Genomic DNA, 22,843 nt, shown 5'->3' on the forward strand with positions numbered 1-22,843 from the left:
TTATCCTGGTACCCAGTTCCTTACTTTTCATTATTTCTTTTAAAGCCCAGTATTTTTTCCATCCTGTCGCAATTCTTTTGTCTATTTCTTTTGACATTTGGTTATTTGGCGATATTATCTGGCCTAGATAAACATAATCCTCTACGTATTCAAGTTTTTGACCATTGATGGTTATATCAATTTGTTTTGAGTTTGTCATCATTTTAGTCTTGCTTGAATTCATTTCTAGACCTACTTCTCTGCTTCGGTCTGCTAAAGTTTGTATCATAGATTCCAATAATGTTGGGTCCTCTTCCAATAACACCAGGTCATCTGCAAATCTTAGATGGTTCAATCTTGATCCGTTTATGTTTAATCCCAAGTGTTCCCAATCTAATTTTCTGAAAATTTGTTCTAGCACCGCTGTAAACAGCTTTGGTGAGAGTGGATCACCCTGCCTGCCTGACCCCTCGGTCTATTGGAAAAGCTTTTCCTGTAGATTCCAGCCTGATACTAGCTTTACTTTGGCTGTATATGTTTTTAATTAGGTTTGCGTAGGTATTTTGAATCCCCTGCTCTTTAAGACTTTGCCATACGAATTCATGGTTGATGCTATCAAAAGCTTTTGAGTAATCTATGAAAGCCAGGTAAATGGTTTTGTTGTATTCTTTGTATTTTTGGATAAGCTGTTTGACTGTGTGTATATGATCGATTGTGCTAAAGTCTCTCCTGAACCCCGCTTGCTCCACGGGTTGGTTCTCGTCGAGCTGTGTAGATATTCTGTTTAGAATGACCTTAGCAAAAACTTTGTATACGTTTGAAATGAGGGAGATGGGTCTGTAATTTCCTATGTCGTCCTTTGAGCCTTTCTTGTATAAGAGTATTATATGCGATTCTGCCCATTGGCTTGGTATGCAACCGGTAATTAGAATGTCATTAAAGATCTTCGTTATTATTGGGCTTAGTTCTTTAATTGTTCCTCTCATAAGTTCGTTTGTTATCCCATCTGGACCAGGGGCTTTTTCCGTCTTTTGACTTTTTATAGCTTTTTCTACTTCCGATATTAATATTTCTGGTATGCTCTCAGTTGATTTGTTCATATTATGTTTTTGCATATCATGTTCTTCTTCGGGTGACTGTTTGTTTTGCTGATTTGAGTATAGTAAGCGGTAGTAGTTTGTTGCTATATTCTGGATTTTGCTGCGAGAAGTAGTTGTCAGTTCTTTGTCTTTTAATTTTGGTATCCATTCTTTCCCCTTTTCGCAGAGTTCCTTTAGCGCTTTTCTTGTTCCTCCCGTTCTGTTAATATGACTTTCTAGGGTTTTGAGTCTTTTATTTTTCCTATCTTTCCTCATGTTTTCGCGAATTTGCTTGCTAAGGTTAGATATTTCTTTCTGGTTTCCTTTCTTTTCTTTATTTAACAGCAAGTTTTTCCTGTCTTTAATTAGTTTCATAGTATTATCGCTTAGATAGGATTCTTTACCGTATCTTGTTTGTATTCGTGTCTGTTTCGTGAGCTTGTTTTCTAATCTCTTATATTTTTCCTCCAGGTCCATATTCGAAGTAACAACTTTCAATAAGTTTTCTATACTATCATTTGGATCTCTCCTTTTGCTAGTCTGCGAGTAATTAGTTAGGATTGCTTTCGGCCTAGGCTTTTTTGGACCACATTCGTTGAGGCAGCTGCGTACCATACGATGGTTAGTGTTGACAAACTTATACACTCAACATCAAATAAACCGCACCTTCCGCGACGCGAACTTTAAAGATTTTCTTCTGACACAATCATAGTGCCCCGACAATATTGGTGTTATTTGAAAGACCAGTAAATATCCTTTAAGAAAAACACATTTAATTGCTCGATAAATGATTAACATATACCATAAATGTGACTTGAAAAAAGACCTCACTTTGGGCTCACCTATGGGATCAATTAGACCAATTTTTATGGTTATAAAACCAAATATTGATCACACGTGTCCTCTTTAACAGATAGATAGCGATTAATCCCAACTTAACAGTTTTATAGCCATAAAAGTTGGCTTAAGCTTAATAAGTACCTATTTTTTGAAGAAGTGACTCTGGATCCTTCTAAAGACACATTTTTGGGGTAAAAACCATTCCTTTAATGAAATGAAGTTTAGAACTAGGCTTTTTAATGGTGCCAATATTGGTGGGAAGTGGGGATGCATACGTTTGAAAATGCTTGTCGCGGGAGGTGCGATTTATTTGATGTCGAGTGTATACAAGGTGTTAGGTAAATAGGTATATGAGCCGACACTAGCCCATGTTAACATGGGCATATAAATGGTATGGTGAAGTCAAAAATTTGATATCATCATTTTATTTTTTTAAATTTTCATACAAAATAAATTTTATAAAATCTGATTTGTATGAAAATTAAAATAATTAAAATGAAGGTATCAATTTTCTGACTTCACCATACCATTTATATGACCATGTTAACATGGGCTAGTGTCGGCTCATATACCCATTTACCTAACACCCTGTATAGTTAAGCACATTCATTACATGAAGCAATAAAGATATTATGATTATTATTATGATTATTCACGAACACAATGGGTAATATAACTAGTAATAATAACCCAACCCCTAAATACTAAGTAGTAATAACCCACCATTATCACACAAACAAGAAAATAAAACAAAACTGCTGAACATGACCACAAGCACAGAATAAGTAATAGTTGCCACAAGTCGACAAAATGTGATGCTTAACTTTCCCGCCAAGAAGTCTGCTCTCGTGATTTGCAATGCCCTCCACCAGGGTGCGTAAGTGCTGTTTTAATTTTTACCACAGTTTGATTTTATATTTTGACTTGTTTTTGTTGATAATACTTGATAAGTGCTTTATCTGGCGTTATCCGACATTACTGAAATTCTCATAAACTGTAATGTTTAATAATCATAATCTTTTAATTTCATTTATTATTTTTACGACAAAATGCTTTTATCACATTTTAATTATAGCCTGACCAGGAACATAAAAACCCTGGCATAGAGGCGCTTCAATTGCATTTGATAGTGCAACACTGAGTACAGTCGTACCTGTGTTAAATTAATAGGCTAAATTTATGTATCAGGATTCAGGATTACGGGCTAATTTGATATTTTCATAAATTAACGAAAAAATATTAATAAAGGTAACCTGGTTTAAATAAATTAAATGAAACCATCAATCGAGCTAGTAGGATTTATTTTATTATTCATCAATAATCAAATTCAGAACTTGAATATTCAACTGCAATGTCTGCTCATGAACGCTTCAAACTCGGTACTTCTTTCCCAATTCCATAAAATTCAAAACTGAGAAAGTGACAAAAAACTTTAAAATAGGTAGTTGAAACAAACTACAGCTAATTTTCACAGTAGACTGTACTATACGATAAACATGTCAGTCAATTTGACAACCTTTGTCAGAAACATTATGCAATGAAAATATTGTCCGAACCCTTGGTAGGTATTTCTCTTCGACAAATACATTAACACATTGTGAACCACTTTTCTTTCACGACTATAAAAATATTTTAGCAATTTAATTCACAAAATCAATTGCACACATTTAAAATAAAGTTTGTTTACACTTTGACAGCAATAGACTGACATGCAAGGTGACATGTTAATGAAGTTTTCAGTAACTGTTGCCATTAAAAGAAATTAGTACCATTAGTTTTCCGCAACATGGCGAGGGTTTTTATGTTCCTGGTCAGGCTATAATACTAAGCATTATGCGCCGTAACGAAAAGAAAAAAAAAACATTCTATGGTTTATGGGCAATGGGCAGTTTAGTCGAAATATAATCTGTGCAGTCGAAGTAAGTTGTCATAAACGTCACAAAAAAGAAAATTGGACCCATCGTGTGTGAATTCATTGAGCTAGCTAAAAAAGAATAAAAAGATAATGGAAGACGGTAAGATGAATCAGTCCGGTACTTATCAAAAAGAAAATGATGATAAACATACTAAAAAGCGGAATAAAAACAAGAAAAAGCGTAGCGGTGGGGATGGCGATCATGAACTTACAGCCCCAACCGACACCTTGGTATCATTACCAAATTCTGGCGATATACATCAAAATATATCTCTCAAGGATTTAAAAATGGCTATGGAAGTCTTGAATTTGCAGCAGAAACCAGCTAAAACTGCGGAGGAAGCGTTACACAAATCTTATCAATTTTGGTCCACCCAACCTGTACCCAAGATGGATGAGAAAATTGTTTCTAATGAACCCATTGAACCGCCTAAGTCTTCTGAAGATATTCGTGCAGAACCATATACTTTACCTGATGGATTTCAATGGGACACTTTGAATTTAAATGAACCATTGGTATTGAAGGAACTTTATACTTTGCTCAATGAGAACTATGTCGAAGACGATGACTGCATGTTTCGCTTTGATTATCAAACCGAGTTTTTGAAGTGGGCACTACAGCCACCGGGTTGGAGAATGGAATGGCACTGTGGAGTAAGAGTCATAAAGTCTGGTCGACTTGTTGGGTTTATTTCAGCTATTCCAGCTGATTTGCGAATATATGATCATGTGCAGACTGTGGTTGAAATAAACTTTTTGTGTGTGCACAAGAAACTAAGAGCTAAGAGAGTTGCACCTGTATTAATTAGGGAAATCACGCGCAGAGTTAATTTGACTGGAATTTTCCAGGGGGTTTATACAGCTGGTATCGTCTTACCTAAACCAATTGCCACATGCCGATATTGGCACAGATCATTGAACCCTAAGAAACTGATTGACATCAAATTCAGTCACCTATCTAGAAATATGACTATGCAAAGGACTCTGAAGTTGTTTAAACTTCCAGATGCACCTAAAACTACAGGTTTCCGCAAAATGGAACCGCAAGATTGTGATAGAGTTGTTAAGTTGTTAAACAGCTACTTGAAGAAATTTGATCTGGCTCCAATTTTTTCTGAAGAAGACTTCAAACATTGGTTTGTACCTCAAACAGGTATCATTGATAGTTTTGTTGTAGAATCTGATGGTGAAATAACAGACTTTGTTAGTTATTACACGCTGCCCTCAACGGTTGTATATCATCCTGTGCACAAAACATTGAAAGCAGCATATTCATTTTATAATGTATCTACCAAGACCCCATGGACTGACTTGATGCTTGATGCATTGATAACTGCAAAAAATTCTGGATTTGATGTATTTAATGCACTGGACTTAATGGACAATAAAGAATTTCTGGAAACTTTGAAATTCGGTATAGGAGATGGAAATTTGCAATATTATTTATACAATTGGAGATGTCCAACTATGACACCAAGTAAAATTGGCTTAGTCCTGCAATAAGATCATATTTTGTAAATGCTAGCCAGTGTTTTCTTACACTTTGTGTAGTGTTTTTATTATAATATAGCTATAGTACATAAATTGTGCCTTTTACTTTCAGGTATAATACTGATATTATATCTAATATTTTTTGACTGTCTTGCCTTACTATGTACCATAAATAGCTTTGAGTTTATCTTCCTGATTTCCGGCATGCCCACAGATGTGGATTAGGGCATGCCTATAAATTCTTGAAGATATTCTTCCATGGCTATCATTGATAAACAAGGTCCTATGTAAAATAGTTTTAGTCAAGTAGGTATGGTCTTCAAATAAGTATATTTAAAAAAAACTAGCTATGTGCGAAATCTAACTTGAGTGCTTAACTATTCCATTCTCATAGCAAACCTTTTATGCTATACATAATTTTAGGCATTCTCAAACCATTGTCCATAATTCCATTGAAACAAACAAAAATCAATAATTTTGTTTTTTTAGCTTTCTGTGTTCTCTGTTGAAAATAAAAAATACACGTGAAATAATTATTTCGTACGTCAATTAGTTTCCAAGATACTGAATTTTAAAGTAAAGGTGCGGGCGGCGGCCGGCCTGCGCTCCATGCATTCGATGCAATGCGGAGACGCGGTTGGGGTGAGTGTAACTTAATGATTGTTTGTATTGAACATAATATATGATGCTATAGTTCCAAAATACTGAACTGTCCTATGCATGACATTGACAGTGGGGCGCCACCGTCTATACCGGATCGCTGGTTCCGATTTTTGCCATGTTGGAAACCATATAGTTGAACGATGGTAGCGCCCCCCTGTCATTGAGTTTGGTGGGACAGTTCAGCTTGGGTCATCTATAATACCTATGATAATACCCAGTTTCTGGCCTGGGGGGGGGATAAGTCATATCCTGGCTCCATGCCACAGATTACTTATTTGCTCCATGCGCGTGACGTCGTTGGTCGTTGTACAAAAACCGACCAAGTCCTAAGCCCCGATTACGGTAATTTTTAACGTCTCCAATCCAGACACGCTTCTCGATTCTGCGATACGATTGGTCGTTCAACAGCGTACGTCAGCTGTTTTGACCAATCGTATCGCAGAATCGATGAAGCGCGTCTGGATTGGAGACGTTAAAAATTACCGTAATCGGGGCTCAGGTCGGACTCGCAGAGCACGTAATAGTCGGACTCGCACACCGAGGGTTCCGTACAAACCTGCGGATCGCCCCCATCCCTAGCCGCTATTCTCTATCGTAAAACCGATTTTTGGTTTTACGATAGAGAATAACACCACTTAGTAATAAAAACCTTTAACCATTAGTTCAAAAATTATTACGTTTTCTTTACATTAAGTAATTAAAAGAAAAAAAACTCAGATTTAAAGTATAATCTGGTCTGTGAGCACGTAGAATTTTGTCCAATCATCCAATGACCCCAAGCTACCCATCCTTATCGCTCGCGCGTAATTATGTTGCTGTTGCGCTCGCACACTCACTGCGGGCGCCCGTCGCACAGTCGCGCGAGCGATAAGGATGGGTAGCTTGAGGTCATTGGACAAAATTCTACGTGCTCACAGACCGGGCTTTTAGGTATAAGTTGTCTATTCGTCTAGTGTGAATTTGGCCACCCTCTGAAGTAAATGATAAGTTGTCCATTTGTCTGTAAAGTGGGAATTTCGCCTTTTGTCTATTTACAAGTACAACTTAAAAAATATATTCCAATGAATTTGGTATGGCGAAGTACACTATGCGGAATATTGTCCAAGTCGAAGCGCACCGAAGTATTGGTGACGCGCGGGTGAAGCAAGGAGGAAGTAGTAGTCAAGATGGTGTTCACACTGTTAACAAAGAGCATCTATTACCACAGAATACCTAATAGTAGCAAGTAGCAACAGAAATTACAATCCTTTGATCTGAATAACTACAACGCGACTAGACGACGAACGAAATTCACAAATTCGTATCGCGGTGTCGCTTTCACCACAGCTAGTTCAAACGAAAACAAAACGCAACTGCTTCTTTGTGTAAAAACTGAAAGAAAGCTACTTTTTTATTTTACATTACATTTAATTTTGCTGTTATTTAGTGAAAAAATTAGGTGGTCTGACTTTTATCTTTTATTGGAAAGTGATTAAATCCGTTGTTTCGTCTTTGTTTGCGCGTGAACTTTACCGCCGCGTAGACAGAATGAATTTGCACCTCAGCGCCAATGTACCTATTGGTGACGTTATAGATGACCCAAGCTGTGGGTCTAGACAAAGTGCAAATTATAATCGCAAACCAGTCGAAAAGTGGTCGAAAAGCCCCTTTTTTGTATGGAGTTTTGACGGATTCGATTTTCGATTCGATCAAAAAGTGCGTTTTGTCTAGGGGGGCAGCCCCCCTAGACAAAACGCTACCATCGCTCAACTATATGGTTTCCAACATGGCAAAAATCGGAACCAGCGATCCGGTATTGACGGTGGCGCCCCACTGTCAATGTCATGCATATACCTTGATTTTTTAGAATCCAGCAGAGATGTAAACAAACACTTTCATACACAATTACACCATAATCACTTACGTGTTCATAATATCATACACGTTATTTAACAAGCCCATGAAACCAACTTTATTTTCACGTTTATACAAGTTTGAAATCAATCTTTGAAACAAATTATTTTAGCAAAATACGTGGACGATGAGAATTTGTGAGACTTGTCAAATTGACTTGACGTTTAAAATCATGTGTTATCTCCATATTGTCTATGACTTGTCTCTGACACATCAGTGCCGTAACCTGGGAGTCATAGACAATAATCTGTAAATTTAATCGATATTATTTTAAGTATTCACTTATTCCGATTACTGATTAATTTTAAATAAAAAATATACGATACTTTGTTTAGTTTTCCAGCGATAATTTCGACAATATTGGAGATAACGTAAATTTATTTTTCTACTTTTAGTGTTTACTTTTTCGGAGTCAGTTAAATTTTTAGTCGGTTTTATTTAAACGAAATTATTTTACTTTTTTATGCAATTAATGCTTACGTATTGTTCCATTGTTTATTTTTAAGAAAATAAAAAACTTCTTTCAATGAGGGTTTTCGCGATTGAAAAATCCGCCAGATGGCAATACGTAGACACGAGGTCCAAATGCTGCATGATTGGTTATTTTTTACATGACATTGACAGATATGTCAAAATCCACCAATCACGCAGCAAGCAACAGCAAGCAACAGAAGTTTAATAACTTTACTGATATCATTGATTGTTTTACTGTCCAGTGTGTTTTTTGATTACATCTGTGCATACAGTTTGTTTCCTGTTCTCGAAAATTTCATAATCAGTTCACATTCAATGTTGCGACTTTGTTGCATATTTTTAGTATTTTGACGATCACCCGGCGATGATACGCAAGTACTACAACATTTCACTTCGTGATTAACGAGAGGTTTTGTCGCATCACTAGTTCACAGACTAAAAATATTTTTATGTCAGTTGGCCATATTTGATGACATTTCTGCTGATTTCTAAAAAATTAGACTGTAGGACAGTTCAGTATTTTGGAACTATACATGACCCACGCTGAACTGTCCCGCCAAACTCAATGACAGGGGGGCGCTACCATCGTTCAACTATATGTTCAACAGCGTACGTCAGCTGTTTTGACCAATCGTATCGATGAAGCGTGTCTGGATTGTAGACGTTAAAAGTTACCGTAATCGGGGCTGAAGTGGCGGATTTACAAATTTGCCGCTAGTAGGCCATTCAATTTTTGCCGCCCCTACTGACTTTTGAATACAATACGTTAGTTTAATCCCGTTAGTATTATTGTGAACTTAATGATATTTCTGTCAGTTACTAGATTATTATTGCAACCCGCTATGTACTGAAGAGTCTAATGTTGACCTAAAAACAGCAGCATGTAACTACTAATTATAAGGTGGGGGGGGGGGAACGGCATGACTTAAAAATACCTACACTATATGAACACCTCAGATCATAGACTATGATCTGAGATGAACACAGACAAAATAATGTGTGGTCAGTAAACATTGTTTTTGTTAAATATTTTTTATTGCACTTAACAGTTTAAAAACAATACAAACAATTTCTATTAAAATATAACATGTTAACAATCCAGTTAATGGTGACAGACAATGAGATCAAATAAGTTTTACATTATTTTCTTGTGAGATTTTAAATTTGCAAAATCATTAATTATATCGTCGTATGAAATCTTTTTCATAAGTTCTGACTCTATGCACAAAAGAGATAAAGCGTTAAGCTTTTCTTGACTTAAAGTCGATCGTAGATAGTTTTTAACCCGTTTTAAGCAAGAAAAGCTTCTCTCACCTGAACAATTTGTCACCGGTGTACACAGAGCCATGCGAAGTGCTATATCCAGTATAATTAGCTAAGAACTACTTAAAGGTAAACAGAAAGACCAAGGCTTGGTAATACAGGGTGGCCCAGAAGAATATTCACTTTTGAAAATTCAAGGAAACGAAAACTGTACATTTTTATAGAACTTTAACTATTGCAATTTAAATAAAATTTAATGCAATTTATTTTTAAATTTACCTTTATTAAATTACATCGCCCAGGAGATTTCCTTGACGCTTACAACATTCGATCAACATACATCAAAATCTTAGAATGCGTTCGTCAGAATTACCTCGAAACCTATTTTCAATTTTTTGCCAAATGCTCAGCTTCAGTTGCTGCATGGTTGTTGGATTTATAAAAGTATACTCTATTCTTACTGTAACACCACAAAAAATAATTTTCTGGAGTGAGATCAGGGCTTCCTGGTGGCCAGGAGATGTCACCCCTGCCAGAAATTATTTTTTTGTGGGAACATGTCTCTTACCATCTAAATGCTCTCAGTTGAAGTGTGACACGTCGCCCCATTTTGATGAAACCAAGTGCTCCGGTCATAACCTTGCGAATCTTGCAGCTTTGAAATCAAAAAGCTTTTCAGCCTACCAGTATAGCGCTCTCAAAAATTAATCATCCTTTCAATGCAACAAACCAATTAAGCAGGGGTGAAATCTCACTGCCTCTAAGAAGCGCTAATCTCATTCCAGCAGACTTCTTTTTGTGGGGTTACCTTATGAGCAGAGTATACTCTAATAATCCAAAAACTCTGCAGCATTCATCCATCCTGAATCCATTTTGAGGTAACTCTAAGGCCTCAGCCTCGAGTTTAGCGGGCAGCGGGGCGGGAGCGGCGGCGGCGCGGGAGCGGCAGGATCTTAAGCGTAAAATCAAATAGACCGGTTCTCGAAAACAGCGGCGCGGCAGCGGGGCGGCAGCGGGCAACGAGCGGGCAGCGGCGCTTGAGCGGGCAACGAGCGGGCAGCGCACTCCTTCTTTTGCCCACAATAAATCGAGCGTTAGGAATAAATTTGAATCGAAATAAAATTGTCGCCGTTGTTAAAACATTTCGTTTGCGAATAAAAACAAATATCTCGACAACACAACCCCGAACACAACATTTCGCCGCTAAAGCGCCGCGCGAGCTGCCCGCTTGTTTCGAGAACGGGTCTGCGTTGCCCGCCCCGCTCCCGCGCCGCCGCCGCTCCCGCCCCGCTGCCCGCTAAACTCGAGGCTGAGGCCTAAGGGCGCCGTCGCCGCCCGCGCCGCTACACTGTTCATACGCACCGAGTAAAACCGCCGCCGCGCCGCCACCGCGCCATCAAAGCATAATTTCGCGCGCGTCGCGGCGTCGGCGGGGCAGTGCGGTGTTCACGCGGCGCGTATAAACAGTGCAAAGGCGCGGCGACGGCGCGGCGGCGGCGCGGTAGCGGCGTCGTGTGCAGGAGCGCTTACGAAAGTTTTCCAAAATTTTGATGTATGTTGACCGAATGTTGTAAACGTCAAGGGAATCACATGTACGATAAAATTTATAAAAGATAGTAAATTTTAAAATAAATTGCACTAAATTTCCTTCAAATTGCAATAGCTAAAGTTCTAGGTACAAAAATGTACAGTTTTCGTTTCCTTAAATTTTCAAAAGTGAATTTTCTTCTGGGCTACCCTGTAAAACAATATACACGAAGTTGTGGAGAGATGGTGCTCGTGCTAGGCTCCGAAGATCCTGTGTTACGAGTTTTTTTTTTTATTGAAACGCTATTGGAATATTTTAAAATTCATGATCACATAAGTACCTAAACTCTGATTTTTAATTCGACGGAATTTTGACATTTCAGAAGTGTTGTCAACACTGAAACATTCCCACTAAGAATGGAGAGCATTTTCATAAATTAAAAAATAATCCTTTCTTGAATTTAAGGTTTCACTTGAAAAACTAAGGCTTAAAATTGTACCGATCATTTCAAAATGGTTATTTGAATTTTTATTATCATACTTTTGAAGTTACAAAAAAAATTGGGAAATTATTTTTCTATTACTGGTCTCCCTGGCCAATAATCCATGGGTTACAAACCTTTTTTATGAAAATCCTTTTGTTAATAAAATCTTAGCTTCATAAAATAATCAACTTAACAAGATGCCAATTTTATAATCCAAGTTGATTATGATGACGATAATGATGATTGATGATCAATACATATTTTCGTTTATGATAATATGTTGTTTTACTACGTTAAAAACACGTTTTTTTCTATTTAATATCTAAAATGTACATAATAATTAGTGTTCATTGAATTCACAAAACAAAAAATAGTTCATTCTTGTAAATTGTACTTGATGAAATTTCATTTCATATTATTTATTAATAATTCAAAGCAAAAAAGGCTTATTACATCTGAATTGTCAAAAAATGACAGCTGTCAGAGCCCCGATTATGGTAATTTTTAACGTCAACAATCCAGACACGCTTCTCGATTCTGCGATACGATTGGTCGTTCAACAGCGTACGTCAGCTGTTTTGACCAATCGTATCGCAGAATCAGAAACGCGTCTGGATTGTAGACGTTATAAAAGTTACCGTAATCGGGGCTCAGAGCCCCGATTATGGTAATTTTTAACGTCAACAATCCAGACACGGTTCTCGATTCTGCGATACGATTGGTCGTCCAACAGCGTACATCAGCTGTTTTGACCAATCGTATTGCAGAATCAGAAACGCGTCTGGATTGTAGACGTTAAAAGTTACCGTAATCGGGGCTCAGAATTCCGTCGAATTAAAAATCGGACTATAAGTTTAAGTTACAGTGCGTTCATTAATCGTTTATTTATATATGGATTGTGTATACGTATAATTTTTTTTCCTGTAAAAAAAAATTTGCTTAATTTGCCGCCCCTCTAAATCTGCCGCCTTAGGCACTGGCCTACTTGGCCTATTGGTAAATCCGCCCGCCACTGCGGGGCTCTGGTCTGGGCCAATTTCCCGCATAGTGTACTTGCGCCAGTACACGGGCAGGGTGACTTTATCAAGGTCGCTAAGAAAGATTGATTGTACACTATCGCTTTGTAATCTGTGATTTACTTCAATTTACTTGTGTACATTTTCGCAATCAGGGTATGGAAACTTCCATACAACGGTCATCGAAGTGAAACTTGCTTCCAAACAGCGACATCGGTGAATAAATTCAAATACTTTTTAACTACCCTAAAACGCTCTAGATGTCGCTGCTCCTGTTTCCTTCATATTTTCATTTTTTTCTTAATTAAAATATATTTGAGAATATTGTTAATTACGATGTGAAAACTTTTTTTAAATGAAATTAATTTGTTTTAATTTAAAACTGAACATTGACATTTTTGTTATAATTTACATAATAGAGTAGTAGAAATTACTATTTAACATATGGCAACATTGTTTTTCCTCCAAAATGGCCGGTGTTGTTTTTGTTATGTTAAATGCATTCTTGTTTTCTTAGCCATCATTTAAGTTTTCTGTGGCCCTATTAAAGTATTGAAGAGTCGTCGAGTCAAATTCAAGTTCATTCCTTCGTACCTGCTGCTGTTCTGGTTCATCGGAGTTTTGTTCGTTCCTTCGTGAATCGCGAAGAAACTTTCTGTTATGTTCACAAGTGATCTGAATTTTCTCAATGTGCAAATGCTTTTTTAGTGTTGTTGAAAACTTTGCGAAAAGACGCTTTTGGTGTATAATGTTATGTGTGTTCATAAATAAAGTAAAATTATTAAATTCAAAAGTTTTTGTTTACTTATTTGCATTTCCATGTGCAATGTAGAATTTTTCCAAATCTATTGTTTTGAAAATAATACAATACGTACACCATAAAGATAAATATTTTCAAAATAGTGGATTTGAAAAAATTCTACATTGTACATTATAAAAACAATAATTCTTTGAAGGTTATGAGGGCCTATGTGTGCGTGAACTGTGTGTATGTGTGCGTGGACTTTATGTATGTATGTGTGCGTGTACTATGTATGTATGTGAGCGTTACGTACGTAGGTTAAGTACAGGGAATTTAACACCAGGCTGTCAATTAGTAGGCTCAAAAATTTGACAGAGAGGGTTCTCTATTTCCTATGTATTACTTTTCTCTATGTTCGCAATATTCGGACTGGTTTTGGTGTTGGTGCTTGCTGGTAATTTGACTTTCAGAGAAGGGGTAGCGAAATTTAGTTTCGGCATCGTAAAATATTAACTCTGTTGTAGTTTTGACTGGTAAGAATTTTCGAACTGTATTCTTAATAAAGCATTTTATTAATTATTACACACTTGGACTAATGAGAGAAAGTGATTGTATGTATGTAATAGTCGAGTAATTGTTCGTGTTGAAACGGATTTCTCTTGCTTACACGTCACAAATTATTTTCAGGGAATTGCTAATATATTAAGTCTTCAGATATTAACTGTTACCGAAATGTAACCCAGTGTCATCTTTTTTGTGAAGCGCAATAAACGAAATCCCCCGGCGAATCCACGGTAGGTACCGACATAACATACCTACTCTTTATGAGTATCAAAAATACCCTTTCCAAATGGTGAATTTTATTGTTATAAAAACTATGTAGTAATCGTCACAACGAAACACAAAAGTACACAGTTGTTTTTTACATTAATGCTTAACTTCAGAGCCAGGTATCTTGATGATGATGAGATTCACACTAAAATTGTTATTTTGTTTCCTGGTATATAAACAACATACTACATCAAGGGAAAAATATTATAAATAGATTTTGAAACTGATAACTTTTTTACATCCCACTGTTTCAAATGTGACTAATTATTTATTTTCTTCGCCTTGTGCACAAATTATGTCAGTGTTAAGCTGTTTATGAGATAAGCATAGAGCAGGATAGCGGAGTGGTATGGGGTAAACGAAGTCTGAATGTATTAATGTGGCCTTTTCATGTACATATATTTTTATTCAATTTTTATTTTCAGTTCAATTAACCTGAATCCATAAAAGTATCCAGTATCCATAAAATGTTTGATGCGATTTATCTGTTGTTGTCTCTTTGCTAGGTTACTATTGTACATGTAATAATGAGATCATTACAGTTAATAAATAGGTATGCCCCAGCAATCTTTTTCAGTCTGAATTAGTTTTGCCATTATGTTGAAAGTTTCAAAACTTCAAGTGTTAGGGGTATTTTAGTGTCTCATAAAAAACTTTGAAATCTAAGAATACTTAATAGGAATTTACTTGCATTTGAAATTACTTAAATGATGACATTTATGCAAATACAGGGTGACAGGTAAAGCGATACATTCCTTGAAAGGGGTTAAAGTAGAGCTTATTTGCAGTCATTTAAGTCATATGACACCATGTCCGAAACTTGTTCATTTCCAAGTTATTCAAGATTTAAGTATTTTTTAAAAAATCTCCAGTTTTTATGGTAAAATGTACCCTTGTAATGAAGAATACGGAATAATCTTAACTTTTTTATTGTATTCGTATAGCTAAATAATAAGATTGACATTTTAAATTAAAATTTGCAAGAAAGAATCGTCATTACTCAAGTAAAAGCTAAAAAACCATGTATTATTTTGCAAAAAAAATATGTTTTAGGTAATTAAACGAAGAATTACCAAGAAAAAATGTATGGAATGTTGTGTACAAATTACAGAATTTAGTTCCTTGATTCATTAGCTATTCAAAAAGGTACAGGTATTTAACAAACACTACTTAATTATTTTTTTATTTGAATTTAAACGTCTAGTAAGATACTTTCATAAAAAAATAAATAAATAAAAAAGTCACACTAACAACTGTTCTTGGGTCTCAATAAATGAAAAACTTAGTATTTTAATAATAATTGTATCACCTAATTTTATCTAGGTACATTATTTTAAGTCCTGCTCAAACTGTGAGCCCCGTCTTCTAATACAAGCTCGTAGTCTGTTTCTAACTTTTGTTTTTGTGACTCTTGTTGTCAAACTGCTGAATATCTTGAGCTGCCCTCTGAATGCGCTCACGAAGCTGTTGCTCGTTGTTTACGGGGGTTACATACAAGAGATACTTCATGTGACCCCATAAATAAAAATCGCAAGGGGTCAGATCCGGACTTCTGGCTGGCCAAGGAATGGGTCCACCGCGCCCAATCCAACGAAGTGGATATTGTTGATCCATCCATTGGCGTACACTGAGCCGAAAGTGTGCTATGTGTGTGAAAGCTTCGTGAGCGCATTCAGAGGGCAGCTCAAGATATTCAGCAAAGTTTGACAACAAGAGTCACAAAAACAGAAGTGAGAAACAGACTACGAGCTTGTATTAGAAGACGGGGCTCACAGTTTGAGCAGGACTTAAAATAATGATAGATGATGACCTAAATAAAATTTTGTGATACAATTACTATTAAAATACTAAGTTTTTCATTTATTGAGACCCAAGAATAGTTGTTAGTGTGACTTTTTTATTTATTAATTTTTTTATGAAAGTATCTTACTAGACGTTTAAATTCAAATAAAAAAATAATTATGTAGTGTTTGTTAAACACCTGTACCTTTTTGAATAGCTAATGAATCAAGGAACTAAATTCTGTAATTTGTACACAACATTCCATACATTTTTTCTTGGTAATTCTCGTTTAATTACCTAAAACGTATTTTTTTTGCAAAATAATACATGGTTTTTTAGCTTTTACTTGAGTAATGACGATTCTTTCTTGCAAATTTTAATTTAAAATGTCAATCTTATTATTTAGCTATACGAATACAACAAAAAAGTTAAGATTATTCCGTATTCTTCATTACAAGGGTACATTTTAACATAAAAACTGGAGATTTTTTAAAAAATACTTAAATCTTGAATAACTTGGAAATGAACAAGTTTCGGACATGGTGTCATATGACTTAAATGACTGCAAATAAGCTCTACTTTAACCCCTTTCAAGGAATGTATCGCTTTACCTGTCACCCTGTATAGTAACTACATAATATGTATTATAATAATAAACATAAACCATACGTTATAAAAAGTACCTAGCTAAATAAATATATTTTTTTTATTTCTAGGTTTTAATAATGGCTGATAAAGAACAAGTCATTCAAGCACTTCGTGCTACCCTTATATCTGTTAAGGGTGCATTGACAGTAAAACAGTGCAATCGTGAGTACTCAATTTTCTTAATTAAAGAGGAATATTAATCTTCTTCTTCTTGTTGTGTCAACAACAAACCTACACAGCGTCGGCCTAAAACTCCGCCACAAGAATGGCATTGCCTTCATTAAATCTTCCTGCGTGCAGTTTTTGGGCACGCAGGGCACGACATCACGACTGAACTAATCAAAGAGACCAAAAAAGGTACAAACATTTTAGTAGTATATCCTTGAGTGCCCAGTATGAAAGAGGCCTATGCTGTTCAAATTTATTAATGTAATAGGATGAGGTTAATATCCTCACAGTTATTTAAATCGGGAACTGATAGCTAAGGATGTGATTTTAAGGTTTGGTTAAATATTTATATACTTTCTTTTAGGGGATTATAGGGAACTTCAAGGGGAATGGATCCCTTTCAAAAAGTTGGGTTATCCATCTTTAGAGAAATTATTCCTGGATGTTCCTGGATTCAAAGTAACTCAAATTAATGGAGAATGGTATGTGGATGCCATTGCAAGCCAAGAAACCCAACATATTGCTGCCATGGTCGCACGGCAAAAACCAAGCAAGAAAACTAATATAAAACTGACTAATCCAGTAAGTACTCTAACATCATAGGTGCCCTATGAGCGGTATTGCCCTCCAAGGGTGATGGCGCTTTTCGGGGAAACGGTAGTGGTTTCTAAGGCAGGATTCACATTGACCGGTGCGAGTCGGCGCACAGTGCAGTGTCCGTTCGGTCAAAAATGCGATGGCGCTATCCGCTGATATGCGCTTGGAGCCGACCGGCTTCCGACGCATGCTCGCGCATCGGTCCGGATTGAAATGTCAGTTAATCAGTTGTAAGCAATTACGATTCTAAGGCTTGGTTGCACCATCTTACTTTAACTTTGACAAACGTCAAAAATCTGTGAAACTCCATACAAAAAGCACCGGTTAACCTGTATAATAAATAATTACTGTCAAAGTAAGATGGTGCAACCCACCCTAAGAACTGTTAATAAGGCAGGATTCACATTGACCGGCGCGAGTCGGCGCGGGCATGTAGTGATCAAACTTTAAAGGCGTAATCCATGGACAATTTTATCGATGAAAATACTTCAAATTTGGGGCTTGACCCATTTCTCGCAACATTACAAGGATTTAAGTTTTTAATTTTTAGTTTTCACCTCTTCCTTCAAAAACAAATGAAAGCGTGGGTAACTTAACACTAATAAACAAATATTTTTATCATGCGATAGCCAATAAAATTATCTATTAGTTGAAGTAGAAAACAGACACAAGTTTCATACATTAAAGATACCCCTTCCCAGCGATTCCATAGCGCGGCTAGTATGTAGTCGGAAATTCGGAATAGGTTGTGTGATTCTTTCAGGCAGTGCATTTTCGCATGTTATCAGCGCTATGGAACTGCTGGGAAGGGGTATCTTTGTTCAACAAAACAATAAATTTTTGCTTATTAGTGTCAAGTTACCCACGCTTTCCCTTGTTTTTGAAGGAAGAGGTGAAAACTAAAAATTAAAAACCTAAATCCTTGTAATTTTGCGAAAAATGAGTCAAGCCCCAAATTTGAAGTATTTTCATCGATAAAATTGTCCATAGATTACGCCTTTAAAGGCTTGGGCAGACCAAACGCGGGGCAGTAGCAGCGCAGTAGCAGCGCAGTTTGAATGCGGGCCCACGCAAGTTGTAGGGGAGAGTTCGGTATATTGTACCGCCGGGTAAATTGTACCACCCTCATATTTCGGAAAGTATTTATTGAATGTCTGTAATTGCAACACTCAGCGATACACAACTAAAATCAATTAATATCGGCCATGTGGTTTTTGCCGTGACAACAAACACGTGTGTTTTATTTTGAAAAGTATTTTTTCATTGTTTTCAAGTAACTTTTGACAATACATGTTTAGATTGTAATTTTGTTAAATTTAATCACAGGGTGTTGCTAATATATTATTTAGAAGCGTAAATTAGTGTGGATTACAATTATTTGAAACATTTTTCGGTATTTATAAGCTATATTTTTTACCGATTTTTTAAAAGCACTATCACCTAGTCGGCTAAATTGTACCACATCAAGTTGTATGGAACTTTACCAAAGGATTTTGAATTTTTTTTAGTAAATCATATTTTGAAGTTATAATAGCGTAGTTATGTTTGACTAACAATAAATGAAAGCAAAAGACTGGCAAAGTAGATTAGGTACAAGTGTGCATTACGATAATTGGAATTACAAAACTTGTACTCAAAATCGTGATAACGTGTAAAACAATATCGATTGTCTATGTTATTAACTACTGTTCCTCTTCGTTTCCTAATTTGTTAAGAATGTATCGTATAACATTTTGCCATAGTTTTTGTAAAGGCTTGAAATTTATTGAAATCCAATTTAGTAACCATGTGGTACAAATTATCGAACCGGTTGGCTAAATTGGACCGAAGCTCTGAACTCGTACTTTGTTGATTTGTGCTAAATATACAACAATCATGTTAATTAATACTTATGAAATAGTAAGTTGAATAATGTATCTTTTATTATATGCCATAGACATTAGCAAAAACAAAAGAAAACTATGTGTAAAATGGGATTGAAAAAAACTGGTCCAAATTAGCGGACTCTCCCTTAATACAAAAAAGAAACTCTTTGAAGTGTGTCACACTCAGATCATAGAAGAGAATAGATGTGAAACGGGGGCGTGGCGCGTGTCTCCGCGATATGCCCAGAAACGAACATCGGCCGCGTAGCTAAGTTAGTCGCGATTCAGTCGTACTAAGGAAATGTTCTCCGATATTTTGGATAATGCGTCGTTACGTGCAATAAAACAAGTGAAACGAAGAACTACAGGAACAATGGAGTAATTTACTACATGTAAGTATTGCAAATCCATTGGTATTTTGCTTATAAATAAAAAAAAACTAAACATTTTTACGAACGAATTCAGTGCCGTAACAGTTACTGCGATATCGAAATCAGTGGTGATAAAAATTCTAACACACTTGTACATTGACGATTTAGTTAGCAACCACTTTATGTCATGCTCAACTACTGCGCAATGTATTTAATTTCTTCCGATATCCACTGTCGTGTGAAAATACACAGTACGGCCGCATGTGCCGGTCGTAACATAGTGCCGTGCTCGTGTTCTAATGCGGTTTCCTATTATCGATAAATAGAAGTAAATTATAATTTTCTATTTTGTAATTTTAAATAAAAAAATGATGATGTTACTTGCGATTATAAGATTTTACAAAAAAAAAAATAATAACAGTAAAAAAATTAACTGTCAACTATGTAATTACTATAAGAGCTAGTTGAAAGCCTAACATAGGCATTATTTTTGATAAACATTATGCGGTACGCAGATCGCCATAATTAAAAAGTAAAATGCGTGATAGTAGTTAATAATAACGTATAATAATAAAAAGGTTTTCATACATAAGTATTTTGTGAAACCAGTTTCGAGCCGTGCCCTTAACCCTCGCTGTACGAGGTGGGATGTGACACACCCCAGTCCTTTAAAAATCGTCATAACTTTAAAAATTAGCAAGTGCTAAATTTGAAATTCTCAGTAGCTGGAATTATGGCGCTGTTTCTTCGATCAGCGTTGCAAAATCAGTCCAGCGGTGACTACCAACTGAGTTACATGCCTTTAAAGTGCGTGTGGGTATCACACACCCCACCTGGTACGGGACGTTGTTAAAAAGTTTAAAAAATTATCTTACAGTTTTGGTGTAATTTATATATTTTTAGCTTTGTTAATTGAATAAAATTAAATACAAATAATATTTTTCGTGATTTTCACGGAATCTGAAATTTTCAAGCACTTTTGACTAAAATGAGATGACTTTTAGTGCGAATCTGGAAGTTTAGTACTGTGATCCGAAGATGTATGTGAACATGCACTTATGGGCTACAATTTATACTTGGTGATACAATTTATGGGCTGCTGAAATGGAATAACATATTTTATAAATAAATAAAATTGTTACGCTCCCATTTTATGCATTGAGCATACTCATTTTCTTTCATCAGAATAGGGGTAAATTAAAATACGATGATCAAAATAAATGTATACCCTTCCAGTTTATAATTTACTTTTAAATTATAAGTAAATATCTTGTTGAAAAGGGTCCTACTGGGAACTTAAATGAAAGAGTGGACTGTATTTCGATAGGGCTGGTTTAATAGCCGTTTACAATTAGGTTTAAGTATTAAACTACGACGTGGTGATACAAAATGGCGATCGCGAGTTGGAGGTCCGAACGAGTAGTACGTGCTATGTATGGCTGGGGGCCCAAGCGAGTGTGTGGCGCGCTCGGCGGACGGCGCGCTGCTCGTGGTGGTGGGATTCCTCCCGCACGTCTCCTCCCGTGCGTCAAGACCGGTCCGCGACATTGTACTTTGTTAAATACAAACGTTTGTCATAATTAAAGGCACTAATTAAAAATTATACATAAACTGATTCCTAAATTACAAGCACAACGGAAATTGTGTCTATTTGTTTTTTTATGACAAAAATGTTATAATACATATTTTCAGCTCAGAGCTTTTCTTACACCTAATTAGCATACGTAAATAATCAATATTAAATATTAAATACCACCTAAAAAAATGTTTAAAATAAAAATTAAATAAATTCATAAAATTCATTTATTTTTGCAAATAGGCTTTAAAAAAGCGCTTTTACACGTCCCAATATTAACCCTACCACTGCTGTTTAATGAAAGTTTTATCACTTTGTATATTGGGGTATATCATACCCCACCTGGTACGGGACGTAACTTTTAGTCACCTCGTACACGGAGGGTTAAGGCACGCCTTCTGGCCAATCACAGCACTTTTAAGCCGGTTGCACATGTTGTCGTAGACTCTCAATCGCTTTGTTTTTACATAGTTGAATGTGTGTGTGGGAGCTGTGGTGGGGGAAATGTGGGGACACTGGTTCTCGTTGTAGTTACGCGCGACTTCATATAATCTATTCTCTTTCTATGATCTGAGGTGTCACACCAAAAGACAATGCCGGAAATTGGCGTCTTTTTTTTTTCGCGCGGCCATCGACCAAACCTTGTTTTTTGATTACAAAATAGTGTAATAAACCAAACTTAGTATGACATGTATACCTCTAAACTCAGTCTGAACTGAGTTACGAGCATCAGAAGTTTGATGATTTTCATACTAGATTTGCTGTTTGGGCGCAAGTTTTGTAAGAAATTGCAACAAAATAATGACATTGTATGTGTAAACAAACAATACCATCCATTAAAGGCTCCAGACATCAGTATGCAGCAGAATCAGCGCAATAAAAAAATAGCGCAATATTTTGTTGCAATTTCTTACAAAACTTGCGCGCAAAAAGCAAATCTAGTATGAAAATAATTAAACTTCTAATGCTCGTAACTCAGTTCAGACTGAGTTTAGAGGTATACATGCCATAGTAAGTTTGGTTTATTACACTATTTTGTAATCAAAAAACAAAGTTTGGTCGATGCACAGTGTTTTATTTTGGCTTAGAAGCGGACATCCCTGTTTTATTAATTCAATCGTTAGATATTACTATTACCTAGGGGAAGCCCGGGCAGCGCGGATAAGTTAAGAAAAAACAAAAAATTAACACAGAAATACTTAACTTAGGAACAACCTTTATTTTTTATTTATGGCACATATGATCACATTTGCAATTGTAAAGTTAAAAGTAGCAAAATATAATAGCTTCATACTAAATTATTACTTTTTTTAAACCTCTTCCATTATCCGCTTTACCCGACCCGGTCGGGTAAAGTGGATAAGCTACGTCGGGTATAGCGGACTAGGCAGTAACTCCTGACAGTCATCGCAGAAATAACTGCCAAGTCCATCATATAACGTACAATTTTAATGTGCCCGACGGTGTGGCACTCTGAGCATTGGATCCAGTCCTCTATGGGTGGATCCACATTACTATCAATTTTTTTGTATTTATTGCTTGTTTGCTTTTAACTGGTGTAGAAGTTAATACCATTTACGTTTCTTATTTGTTTTACGTTTATACTTAAACACTATTCTGAAAAGAAAAGAAAAGAAA

General features: G+C 36.1%; 2 protein-coding genes across 5 annotated transcripts in view; both read left to right on the forward strand.

Moving 5' to 3' along the window:
* The first annotated feature begins 3,796 nt into the window (after positions 1–3,796).
* On the forward strand, positions 3,797–5,397 carry LOC135071488 (glycylpeptide N-tetradecanoyltransferase 2). The gene has a single exon (XM_063965267.1). It carries the CDS (start codon positions 3,904–3,906, stop codon positions 5,314–5,316), a length of 1,413 nt encoding a protein of 470 aa, XP_063821337.1. The 5' UTR covers positions 3,797–3,903; the 3' UTR covers positions 5,317–5,397.
* Positions 5,398–13,784: 8,387 nt separating this feature from the next.
* LOC135071497 (tudor domain-containing protein 7) overlaps positions 13,785–22,843 on the forward strand; it is a 37,274-nt gene continuing 28,215 nt past the window's right edge. For 2 of the 4 annotated variants that reach the window (XM_063965278.1, XM_063965301.1), the window contains exons 1-4: positions 13,785–13,900; positions 14,055–14,161; positions 16,697–16,790; positions 17,161–17,378. In XM_063965278.1, coding sequence (XP_063821348.1) covers positions 16,706–16,790; positions 17,161–17,378 — 303 coding nt within the window. In that variant the 5' untranslated portion in view covers positions 13,785–13,900; positions 14,055–14,161; positions 16,697–16,705. Of the gene's footprint in view, positions 13,979–14,054; positions 14,162–16,696; positions 16,791–17,160; positions 17,379–22,843 lie in introns of all 4 variants that reach the window. The other 2 variants (XM_063965287.1, XM_063965294.1) reach the window with 2 other exon arrangements.

This window comes from Ostrinia nubilalis, chromosome 1 (assembly GCF_963855985.1).
Source record: "Ostrinia nubilalis chromosome 1, ilOstNubi1.1, whole genome shotgun sequence".
Lineage (NCBI taxonomy): Eukaryota > Metazoa > Arthropoda > Insecta > Lepidoptera > Crambidae > Ostrinia > Ostrinia nubilalis.

What these genes read in the sequence shown, in the direction of transcription:
- LOC135071488 (XM_063965267.1), top strand. Translation starts at nt 3,904, where the DNA reads ATGGAAGACGGTAAGATGAATCAGTCCGGTACTTATCAAAAAGAAAAT.